Consider the following 13252-nt stretch of genomic DNA (forward strand, 5'->3'; position numbering starts at 1 on the left):
TTTCATTGTAAACATGTACACATAAAATATAATCAACAAATTAAGTTAAATTTATTTCTAAAAAAAATCCAGTAAAAAAAAGTTTCAATGAAGTCATTTTTAATCCAGACACTATGTAAAAATTTATAACCATATTGTAACATATACTTGGCCATATATGATTATGGCTAAGTGAAACACTTAGAAAATTATAGTGTATTGAACATGATTACAAGCCTGTTCTCTCCTTTTTTTCTTTCTCAAGGAACAATGTAACACTATAAAGAAAGAAAACACTGAAAAATATTATACATTTTTGAGAACAAGATGAGACTACTGTAAATCTAATGGGATATTGTATGCTTACTCAAATTAATAATTACATTTTCAAGTAAATGTATCAATGATTGTGCATATATTCATGAAGACAAAATTTGGGTGCATATCTAGAGCTAATCTTTTCCCTTGTTAGGAATAATTAGTTTTGTTTGCTTAATTTTTTTTATTAATAACAACTACCAAAACTCTTAAACTTCTATGCACTGCATTATTAAGTTATAATATGTTTGCACTGCTATCTTTCAACAGCTCCATTAGGGATTAGAGATTATAGGCTGACCACCCAGGCTTTCCTTATAAATATTACTATTCTGCTGACTTCCTTTAATTAAATTGAAAAAATGTTTATTCTCCATTTCACAATAAAAAGAAAAAAAAAAGCTTTATTGAAAAAATGTTAATGATTATATGTATTTAAATTTGATTATTTTATTACTACTTTTTATAGTACTAAAAAAGTTTTTTTTATTACTATTATTTTAGATGGAGTATCTATGGTTGGTCGTATAACGTTTGCGTGGTTTCAAGGGTAAGACTGAAATGTAAATTTTTTCTTCCTTGATTCTATAGTTTTAAAACTTAGATTTTCAGTTTTTTTAAAATGAAATTTTAATCATCTTATTGTTTAAAGAATAAAGGAAAAAGGAATGAAAGTGTATTAGTAATTTCTGGTTACTGTATTTATGTTGATTGATTTGAAAATATAATTTTAGATACATGAAACTATTTATTTTTTAATGCAATGTGGTCCAAATTAAACAGGAGGCACTTAGATTTCTCTGTAGGGAAACTTGCTTGACCAATTTCATCTACCTTTTGTATGCATGCTAATATGTGATTTGGGGGGAAAAAATATTTTGTTCACAAGAGGAAGAAATGACATTGCAGAGAAAACAATTTGCATATGTTTTTAACATGCCTAACAATATTTATTAATGTGCACTATTATGTGGAAATGGAATAAATGTCAATCATAAAAAAATATTTTAACATGCAAGATTTTTTTTTTTTTTTTGCAATAAAATATAATTAACTACAAAAAATAGATAGTATGAATAAAAAAAAGATTTGTGTAATAACTTTGTTATTGCATTTGGACCTTATTATCATTACGGATAAGGTACTGTTTATCTTTCACATTTTGCTCTAGGATTTTCATCTAATACAAATTTTAAGTTACAAGAGTGACTGAGGCAGTCAACATGTTGAAAACCTTCTACTAGTCATTCTGTCATTTCAAATGTTTTGCCATTATAATGCTTGAACAGTAAACAAGTTGTGCTGGGGTGCACCATCTTCTATGAAGAATGTGGAAGACAATTTCTCTGTCAAAGTGATAGAATGACAAAGTTCCATCAATGCATGCCTAGAATCAGTCACAGAACGTGCTATTGTCTCTGTTATCCTATCTTCTGTAAAGAAGTAACTGAATTCATATTTTAACATAGTTTTACTTTTGGAGCATGCTACAGACTTTGTTGATGAATGTGAAAATTTGTGTTCAACCAGGTATGGTTGTTGTGTGTGTTTAATGGGGTCATTTAAGTTTAAACGGGATTCATCACTTCATAATACCTGCCAAGGTCGTTCATCTTTTAAGCAATAAATGTTAAAGTAAATGTTTTCTTTACCTCATTATCACTAGAAAATAATTTCTGAATGTAGGATATCTCAAAAAAATAAAATTTCGGGACACTTCTCATAACTCTCTCCATTATCATACCTATATGGTATGTCCAATTTCCGTGATATACATTGCAATTGCTTGTGGTTGAATTAATTTTCAGAGTCATCGAGGTGTAAATTGCAAATATTCTGATCTCTACAAATTACAAGATAATTTGTAATTATCAGAAATCCTCTGTCTAAACCTTTTAAATGCCAAAATGCTGTAAGTACTATAGAAATATTGCTATCTTGTTGATAAAACACTTAAAAAAATAAGGTGTGATTTGATCAAATGAATTCCACCACTAAGTCTTCATTTGTTGAAAAATGCTTACATAACTTCTTATATAGTCAGAGCAAGTTGCATATATTCAGAAATATATGAATTTCATGTTTCACAGTGGAATTTCTTTCTATAATGGTCGAAATATGAATTGAATGTATTTTCCCCCAAAAAGTCAAAGTTGCTTAGAAGAAGTATACACAGTTTCCCTAATATTTGTTATATTATTGGTGAAGCCATTCAGGTACGATTAGAATAGAATGAGTATAGATATTTCTGCTTAAATCGTAATTGTGGATTTTTATATTTTGTAGGACCAATTTGGATAGTGATTGTAAAAAATGGAGGTAAGAAAAAAATTTTGGATTCTTCCTCAGTGAAAGTTTTTTAAGATCAGATCAATATATATATATTTCCTTTTAGGCTGTTTGCTGATGGTTTAAATGACCTTGCAATGTTTATAGATTTAGCTTCAGTTCATTTTCAAAAACATTTTATGCTCATGATATGCGTGTCTGGACTTATGAAGGTAATTCTTTGTTAATTATTTCTACATTTATTTCTTTTGTGTTATGATATGTAATTTAGTCTGCATTAGTTCACTTTTATAACAAGTATGTTTTTAAGTACAATTAGTATAGAAACAAGCAATACTTCAACATAGATACTTTCTTTAATAATTTACAAATTTAATAATGTTTACTAAAAACATGTTCAAATTTATTTTTGTGAAAATATTTTATTAATATCTATTAAGATACCTTTCCTTCCGTGATTATAATGTTAAGTTAGCTTATATCATTTGATTTTTTTAAATGCCTTGCAGACTTAAATTGCTTTGTTTTGTATAGCTTTCTGCACTTAATACTTTCGAAAATTGTGAATCTTTTGGACATATTGGATTTCTCTTCAGTTAGCATCGTCTTAAAATGCTAGATTTTCTTACGCTATAAATCGACGCATGTGAAATAGAAGGACTAATATATAAGATTAAGTTGACAGAAGTTAGGTAGCATTCTTAAAAAATTGTTTAAATACAATGAAAGAATGCAGTTCTCTATTTGTGGTTTGTTTTATTTTCAGTTTTCTTCTAATGATACTGTGTAACATATTTGACTTTCATGGTGAGATATTAACCTCTTATTCTTAATATCGGAATGCAGTTATGAATCTTAGGCTAACAATTTAGAAGTTGAGATCTATCATGATTATAATAAGAAAAATAACTAAATTGATTACTAAATCAAGTAAAAACAATTTTAATGGGGACGACAACATAATCCCTACCTTGAATGGAGATTTAATTTTTATTGAGAGATTTTAATAATAATGAAATATTCATATTCCTGTGTCATGGGATGAGTGAATGGGTAGAGAAAAGTCCACATCAAGCGATGAAAGCATAAATAAGAAATGTGGAATTCATGTAGACTAAAATAAAATCTTTCATAAGAAATAATAATATAAAAAATAATATAAGTACTAGATCAAGAAGCTGTTAAGGCTATTGATCTTGTCCATAGTGCTGAAGAAAATGCAGACTATCAAACTGAATTATAGCAACTAAACAAAGAGCTCCTAAAATAGAGTGAAAGTTAAGTCAATAAGAAAATTTGTGAAATTCCTAAAAATCATAGAAAGTTTGCTAGCATTTTGATGAGAAATCTTTGAATATTATATTTTCTTCAAGTGCTGACAAAAACATGAAGATAGTTATAAACTTCATTAGCCTGGCTAGTATAAGAATTCTAGTGCCTAAAAACCAGGGGTATATTTTTCAATGAAAACAGAATGGAATTTTCCCTTCCTTCAGAGTGATGACAGGAATCTATACTTGTTAAGCCATAATTGAAATGCCCATCCAATTTTGTACTCTAATAGTAAACATATATTTTAAAGATTTTAAATGCTTTTATATGTGTGCTCTTAATTAGTATTATATAATTAGAAGCAAATTATAGAAAATAAAATAGAGATAGCGAATAAACAAACATAAAACATTGTTTTTAATGACATTTCAAACAAGATGTTCGAATCTCCTTTAAATTTCTCTTCGTAAAATGTTTTGGTTATCATGTATGAAATCTTTTAATGATAAAAATAAAATTATTTTAAATTCACTGACTGATAAATTTTTCACATAATATTTTAAAAAGTTATATAATACATAAAAATTTATCAAAATACAAATAATTTTGAATGTATAGTACGAAATTTAAATGGTGACATAAACTACAAATCAATATTTTTTTTAAACATGTTCTCAATAACTTCGTTTGCAGTATGGTAAAGAGAAAACTGTTTTATTTATCGATATTATTTTTTATTGTTTAAAATAAGAATATCAACTTTGTTTTTATTTTTCACAGACAATTCATATTCAAGACATTTTTAGTTTTAGTTAATTCACTATTTTTGTCTAAAGAATTGTATATTTTAAGACAAATTCTCAATTTGAAATGTAAACAATAGCTTTCCTCTTTAAAACAAAAAGGTTTTTGGATTAAAAAAAATATTTGTGTAAGATTAAGTATGTATATTTAATTTGTCAATTTTTGCATTTTCTAATTGTGGAAATTATTTTTTTTATCATTTTTTTCAAATTTACAGAATATTTAAAAAATAAACATTTCTACAAGTTTAAAAGGACAAATTGTTTTATGGCATTTAATTTAAAAGAACGTATTTTTATTTGAAGAGGTGCATTCTTCTCTATAATAATGTCAAAATATATAGAGAAGAATGTTATTTTATAAATTTATACTTAAATTTTTTTAAAAATTAAAATTGAATGTATCAACTTTTATTTTATACCAAGATTATATTCACAATTGATTTTAACTGCATTAACAATCATTATTACTCTAAAATATAGTAATAAAATGTGCAAATCTTGAAAAATTGAGAAAAATAATATTGACAAAAAATTGTAATTTTATATATTTTCTTACTTTTTTGAAAACTGATTAGTAGTACATAATTTGACTAATATATATATATTGCGACAAATTGATAGCCTTAATGGAAAAACTTTGAGGTAGTAGTGAATTAATTCGGTTAATCAGTTTGTTTACCTCAATAAACCTGTTCTCTCAAGTCATTTCTGTCAATAGCAAATTTGTGAAGATTCGATGATAAATAACAAAGTTAGAAAAGTGTTCTTTTTTTTTGTTGACGACTTACCAACAAACTCTTTTATTGGTAACAAGTCATTAATTAATATAGGATTATGAATGTTATTATTATAGGATTATGAATGTTATTATAGGATTATGAATGTGTTTTGATATAGAATAACATTTTTCAATGACTTGTTTTTATTTTAAAAGCAATCTTAAAAAACGTTATAAAATTATTAAATTAAATTTTTTTTATTTAGGTTATTTTGAGACAATGATTCCTTTGAGTTAAACCAAATTTTTATTTTATGATATAGCCTTAAGATGCAGCTAATGGCCAATGCAAATTTAGAAGCTGAATGGCTCCTGTACTGCTTGACAAGTGAGTTAGTGATCCACAAGTATGAAAGTGTTCTTTTGTTTCACCGCAAATAGATCTTATTCGTTTTTCGGTGAATACAAAGAAATTCACAGTTGAAGAATAGACATGCTTGCCATCGTCACAAACTTTGCAATGAATCTGAAAATATTGGACCATAGCTGCTGATTTAAGGGATGACTAATGTCTCACATAGTGTTTGCCTCATTTTTATAGAATATGTTGTATTACATCTGAAAAAAATTTCCTCAAAATATATAAAAGAAGTTTGCTAACCATTCATCTTGCAATTAATATTATCAGAAGTTCCGGGAAGCTGTCAGCTTTCACTTATTTTAAATATATCCATTAATTTATTTAAATTAGCATAAACATCTTCAAGAAATGAAAAAAAGAAAATAATTTATAAAACTTTTAGGTTTCAATATTTCCATTAAGTGAAAAAAAATTGAGTCGCCTTTAGTAGAACATATTGCACTAAATAATTCTGTTTCTGTTATAAAAATTAGTATTCATTTGTGATCCTCTTCAATGAAAAATAACTTTTCATGATTGCTATCATATCCTTTTCATTCTAAATTCTGAATATAGTTTTGGATTATATTTTTATTGGTATTTTCTTCAGTCCATAGTTGGAGTTGCTGGTGGATGTACTAGAGCTGCATTAACGCAGCATCAAGCCAGAAAAAATAATATGGCAGATGTGTCTGCTAAAGATGGTAGCCAGGAGACTCTAGTGAATCTTTTTGCACTGCTTGTCAGCTTGATCATTCTTCCATTTGTTACTCAAAGCATGGTGTAAGTTTTGTCTAAAACTGAAAGTTTTAAATGAAAGTAGATATTTAGAGGAAATCTAAAACGTAACAAGAATTCTATGTATTCTTTATATTCTTCCTAAATTCCAACTTTTTTGCTCCATTTCATTAATGTAAATGTCTTTGTTCCAGGTACATGCATATAAGGTTATTCTATCTGTAAAAACACTTTTTATGTGCATTTTAATTTTTACTGTCTATTAATTTGGTACCTGTAAAATAATTGCATAATAATATTGTTTTGCTTGCATACCGTAAAAAATATGTATTTGATTGAAAAAAGTGTTAGATATGAGCTAACCTTTTATTTTATTTGTGTCAAAAAAAAGGAAGAAAAAAGAGTCAGATTTTGTATTGTGCTGAATTGTTTCTTTTTCTTTGGATACTAAATATGTATTTTGAATTTATGTTTTATTATGTTAAGTTGGAAAAGTAATATATATTTGGAAAAGTAATATGTTCTCTACACAAGAAAAAACAAGAATGTATTTTACGAATTTCCTCTAGATAAAAATGAAGTTTTCTTTTCAAATATAATTTTTGAAGAAATTTGAGTATATATTTGAAAATTTGTGCATTTATATCAAATTTTTGTTAAAACTGTTTCTATATACATTTTTTTAATCATCTTGATGAGTTTTGAGAACTTCTATCTTTTAAAATTTTCATTCTGTAAAAAAGGAATGTAAAATTATCTCTTGAAACTGTATTCCTTGCAATACTTTATTATTAGTAGTCAATGTTCTAAGTCTTTATACTAATTCATGGGCATAATAAAAAAGCCACTCAACGCTTGAAAACTAAATAGAAATTAATGTAAAATTTTAAATTGAATTTGTAACAATTTTTTTTTTTTGTCTATATGCATTACTTATATATATATATTTTTTATTTATAGGTTAACATGGATTGTATATGTATTGATGGCTTCTATTCATTTAATAGCAAATTATTGTGCTGTTACTTCGGTTGTTATGGAAACATTTAATGAATCTCGATTTCATATATATACTAATCATTATATGAATGAAGGATTACAAAACAGGAAATTCTTGACTGTAACTGAAGTAAATCAAAAAGAAAATTTATTTTATATGAGTTTTTTCGATAATTTTCAGATTAAAGCAGGATCTTCATTTAAGAATATTATTAGAAGAAGGCGGTAAGTTGTTCTTATTTAAATATTATAAATTTATTTAGATGTACAATGTATTAATATTTGAAGCACTTACATCCTGCTTTCAAATAAAACATTTGAAAAGAATTCTGAATGAAGTTTCAGTGTTATTGGATTCGAACAACATAGTGTTCTAACAAACCTTTTTTTATCATATATTCTTGACTTCAAAATTTAGATATAAAGGCAAAAATTTTACTCATAAAGGCTTTATTATTATTTTTTAAATTCTTATTTTTCAATTAATTTTATTCAGAGAAGAATTTTTTATGAAAAGGTTTATTTCCAAGTGTCTTTGAATATGACTTTATTTGCATATTCTGTACTTTCTGGTTAAAGGTTATCTGTAGATAGTTTAAGGTGCAAATAAAATGTTATTTGTAGGTGTATTATATGTAATATATTGTACATTCACTCCAATTATGTAAATATATATAATATGTGATGATATTTTAATTCTAATTTCAATTTAATTAATTTCCAAGATTTTATCTTAATTTAGCCCATAGTAACTTCATTCTAAAAATATTCTCTTATTTTGTGATCCAATTCCACTTTCAATTTAATTAATTTCTTTGTAAAACTAATGCGCCATCAGTACTATGTATCAAATGAAAGTGATATTTCTGTTGCCCTTGTCAAAGGTCAACATATGTATTCCATCGGCATGTGGCCGGAAATCCTATGTTATATAAGACTGGTGATCATTTGTTTCGTCTTTCTTTCTTACTTCTGCTTTTGTGCCGCACCCTGTCTGCTTGTAAATAAATTGCTTTCCCGAAATGGATATTAAAGAGAAAATAAAACAAAATTAAAAATACAACGTCTTGTTTATGTCTTCAAACCTGTACTCTACTTCAACCAAAATAATGTTATATACTTATTTAATAGAAACTCTTGAATGTCTTTGTAAATTGCTTTCCTACATTTGATTTGCTACTTTGATAACCTTTTCTTGCCACTACCAGGAAAACCTAAAAAAGTTAAAAAAAACAGGGGCTTTAAAAATTGACAAAAAAACACAAGAAAATTTGAAAATTTTGATAAAAACAGGAAATTTTAAGTTTCTTAGTTATTATTTTTTTTCCTCGTCTAAAAAAAGCCGAGCTCTAAAGATTGCAATAATAAAAGACTGCAGTCATGGAAAACACCATTTGTAATTGTGTAATACAGAAACTTGCCCCTTCTCTATTCTCTTCTCTTTTTTTCTGTATAGATCAGTCCAATTTTGATTTGCTGTTAGACTTATATTTCCATGGGATTCCCGAATTTTAGCTAATGAGCATGCACAAGACTTCTGTAATTGTGTGAAAGAATAGAATACAGTTCTCTGGTGGGAACATTTCAATATGTGGAGGCAGAGCAGTGGTATCATATTTGAGTCATTGATTAGTTTGTTTATTATTTGAGAAACTGTGAGCTTACTCAAAGTAGATTAGAAATTTTTTTAAAAACAATGAACTGCACAGAGTCTGTATTTAAAACAAATTGGACAGATTAAAAAAAAATCCCGATTTTGCTGAATGGGTTCAAGAAGTTCCACAAAATCCATTTGTTGCGTACTGCTCGCCTAGTAAGAAGATAATAAGTAAGTAATATTGGGAAATAGGCACTTACTGTGCATGCAAAAATAGGAAAACGTACAGGACTTGCCTGCCAGTTCCAAAGAGTCATCATTGATGTTGGATAAAAGGAATACAGGAAAAGATGACATGTCAAATCTGAAAACATCAAATTAAATGTCCAACTGATTTCAAACTATTTAGTTACAGAATAATAATTTAAGGCTGAATTTTTATAGGCTTTAAAACTTGTTGCATCACATTCCTTTATGCATGCAATGAAATCGGCAATATTTTCACATATGTTCCCTGGAAGTGAAGTAGCTAAAAAAATGTACATTAGGCCATACAAAAGTGTCACGAGTTATATGTCGAGGTTAAACTGTATGGAACTGATAGCTGAAAAATCTGCTGAAATGGATGCCCAAATACATAAATTTACAAAAATGACTAAATAAAATAATCTTGCTTTATATTATTTTTTTAGTAATCATTTAATGATTTGTATCATAATAACAAAATTGTTTTTATTTTGTTCACCATTTTCTATTTTATTTATTAATTTTGTGTGACTTACAGTTAAAGAGCATGAGAGGTAATATACCCCCCACCCCCTTAATATATAAATTTTGTTTTGCTAAATTCTGGATTATAAATAGAGAGATTTTTTTTCGTATGTAAATATAGACCTGTTAATTGTTGCTTCCTTTCTTTCATTTTTCCACTCCTTAAAATCATATTGCATTATAACTAGCACATGAGTACTATTGGAGCATTTCCTCGTATCTTAAATATATGTACAGGGAAAGAAAAAAAATGAAATTTTTTTTCCCAGATTTGAGTGGCAACCCTGTTATATTATTAATAAGATTTAAGTGTTATTCAATGTATTTTTACTTAAAAAATTTTCTTTCTGGAAAGCATGGTGAAAAATCATAATTAAAAAAAAATTGAATATTATTTTAATTTCTGTATTGCTTTAGTAAGGTCCGTATTGAAATTTTTTCCAACTGATATTGAAAGTAACTATAATTTATATATTAATATGATATCTGTAATCCTGATAAGAATTGATCTTCTATAAATGTAAATTGGGAAATGAAATTGTCATTATTACATTATTGAATATTACCCAAAAAAACAAATCCTATTAGATGTTACTAAGATAAATCCCCAATGAAATTAATCATTAAACTTACTAATCAATAAATTATTGCTTTAAATTGTAGAGTTAGTCTGGAATTTTAGTGCATTTAGAAATTTTCTTTCCAAACATCTTTGAATTTTACAATTTGAGAGAATTAAAAAAGTAACTGAAATAAGTTAGCAATATTTTCAACAAATTAAATTTTACAAGAAGTAATTCAATGTTTCATATCGACTTTCACAATGCCTTTCTTTAATCAAACAAGCAGTTAAACGAAAACAATATATATATATATATATATATATATATATATATATATATATATATATATATATATATATATATTTCTTTTATTCCTTCAATAGTTGAAACAACAAATGACATCTTTACTTGTTTTTGAAAGAATTGTTCATGCCAGTGGAAAAATAATAATAATAAAAAGAATTGCTTTATTTATTAAAAAACGGATTGCTTTTCAAACATGCAGTCTAATAATATATTATTTTACTTAAATCTGCAATTTTGTGAGAAATAATTATTAAAAATATTTAATTGCCATTAATTTGCTTGCTTAATTTATTAGAAATTTGCATTTTTTCTAAACAAATCGTTTTGCTAAATCATTTTCTCATTTTTCTTTTTTTTTCTTTTCTAGATGTGAAGAAGTGAAGCAGTTTTTAAAGATATATGAAAACTGTGATTATTTGTTGAGAGTTTCAAGAATAACATCTTCAAAAAGTAAGCCATTTGGAAACATTTTGCTAATTGAAAAGCGAGTGACATAAAATTTTATTCTTGTTATTATTATTTGCCTGTAAGATGGGGATTTGTTTCTATTTGGAATAAAATAATTACTTCAGCTTTATTATAAAGAAATATCACACTAAAAGTGTATGCACAGTTATTGCAAAGAAATATTGCATTTGAAGTATTAACAGGAATATTAATACTTATGCAGAATCAACCATTTTTTGGATTTTGGGTTCAAATAAAGGGTATTAAATTTGCTATTTCAAATTAAGATTTCACTAATTAACTGCTTAATAGATTATTGATAATGTATATATAGTTTTTTATAAATATAGTTTTATATAAATGCAGTATGAAAATTTGTGAAAATATTTATATCACAGTATGCTTATTTTCTGATTTCATAATTTAGGCCACTTATGATTATGCTTGTTAAAGAAATGAAAACTAGAATCCATTATTTGTAGAATTGAGGTGGATAAACAAAATGCATTTTTGTCACTTGAAGAGTTATAAAGGTTTAGAATACCTTTGAATATTAGTAAATAATTTTTGGATGTTTGTATTGTTTTCTGGTCTTTTATGAGAAGTAAATTATAAATAATTTAAAATAGAGGGAAAAAATTGCATGCAGATTAAATTTGTTTATCTCAATATTTTCTTGAAATATTGCTGTTGTATGCGCAACTGTCATATGCGTATCAAAAAATCTCTCAATTAAGACTTCTTGAACTATTTTTTTTTGTTGGCAAACATATTTTAGCTATTAATATATTCTGCACTTCCATCTTTAAATATATATTTTTCAGGACTTTAAAACTAGGGAAATGGAGATATTATTTTATGATAATACAAAAAAATTGTTCATCTGTGAAATTTTAATAAAATATCTGATTTTTTCTGAATTATTTTCTACTACTATAGAAGCACAGTACCAAATCAACTCATGATATCCCATGTCAAATTTTTTATTGAATATGTGCCACATATAGTCACACAAGTGGTGATTAAATATTACTATGGTGTTTATGTATAGTTTTAGAAATTTGTGTTTATCTTATGTGTTATTTAGTGGATAATATTCATATTTTAAGAAGCCATTTTTAAAGATTCTTTTCTTTTACTATTATTATTATTTTGTAGTTTATCCCCTAAAAGTTCTTGATCTAAAATAATGTTCTTCCATTTACTTTTGATATTATTATTACTAATGGCTCTTTTTGTGGTCACTGATTTTTTTTCTGCAAATGATTCTTCTTTTTGGTTAGAAAAGAAAATTAGCAGATTAATTTTACTTTGATTTTTTTTATATTCAAATTATTTTCTGTAGTATAATTTATAATTTTATCAACATTTATCACATTTTTCTTTTCTACTGTATTGCTTTCATTATGCTACAGAATGTAGGTAATGATACTAAAACTGTAAATGCTGAAAAAGGCTTTGTGATATAAAATATTTAAACATTTTATATTCATTTGTATTACTTTTTATATAAATATATCTTGTATACATTTTAAAATAAATGGTGTATGAAACTGCAACTACAATACAAATTATAATAATTGCATCAAAATATGCTATCCTTTTAGACTTTGTGTAAAAGTCTTGTATACATCAAAGTATACATCAAATACATACACAATACAATGAAATACATACACAATACATCAAATGAAAATTATTTAAAAAGTCTTTAATAAATGGGAAAAGACCCATTCTAAATTAAATTAACCACTTTTGGTAAATAGCTTATTTGTTTTCTTGTTTCTTAAACTATTAATATGGAATAAATAACTATGTAATATTTTTTAATAAAAGAGAAAAATAAGAATCTAATGGAAATAATGCTTACTAAACTCATGCAAAACAAAGTTTTCTCTATACTTAGAAATAATGTATTTTCATGTTAAGTATTTTAAGCTAAATGCTTGTGTAAGGCTAACTGGAGTGAAACAATTAACTGGTGTGAAAAAGTTTCAAACCATATATTTTATGTGAAGCAGAATGCAGCATCAAAGACTTAGAAGAGAC

The 13252-nt window shown here is 25.9% G+C and overlaps 1 protein-coding gene across 2 annotated transcripts in view; it reads left to right on the plus strand.

Annotated features, from left to right (window-relative positions):
• Window positions 1–13252, plus strand: part of LOC129972622 (RUS family member 1-like) — a 35656-nt gene that overhangs the window by 12377 nt on the left and 10027 nt on the right. For both annotated transcript variants that reach the window (XM_056086825.1, XM_056086824.1), the window contains exons 4-9: window positions 802–847; window positions 2584–2616; window positions 2693–2798; window positions 6393–6565; window positions 7481–7744; window positions 11124–11206. In XM_056086825.1, coding sequence (XP_055942800.1) covers window positions 802–847; window positions 2584–2616; window positions 2693–2798; window positions 6393–6565; window positions 7481–7744; window positions 11124–11206 — 705 coding nt within the window. The remainder of the gene's footprint in view (window positions 1–801; window positions 848–2583; window positions 2617–2692; window positions 2799–6392; window positions 6566–7480; window positions 7745–11123; window positions 11207–13252) is intronic.

This window comes from Argiope bruennichi, chromosome 6 (genome assembly GCF_947563725.1).
Source record: "Argiope bruennichi chromosome 6, qqArgBrue1.1, whole genome shotgun sequence".
Classification (NCBI taxonomy): Eukaryota; Metazoa; Arthropoda; class Arachnida; order Araneae; family Araneidae; genus Argiope; species Argiope bruennichi.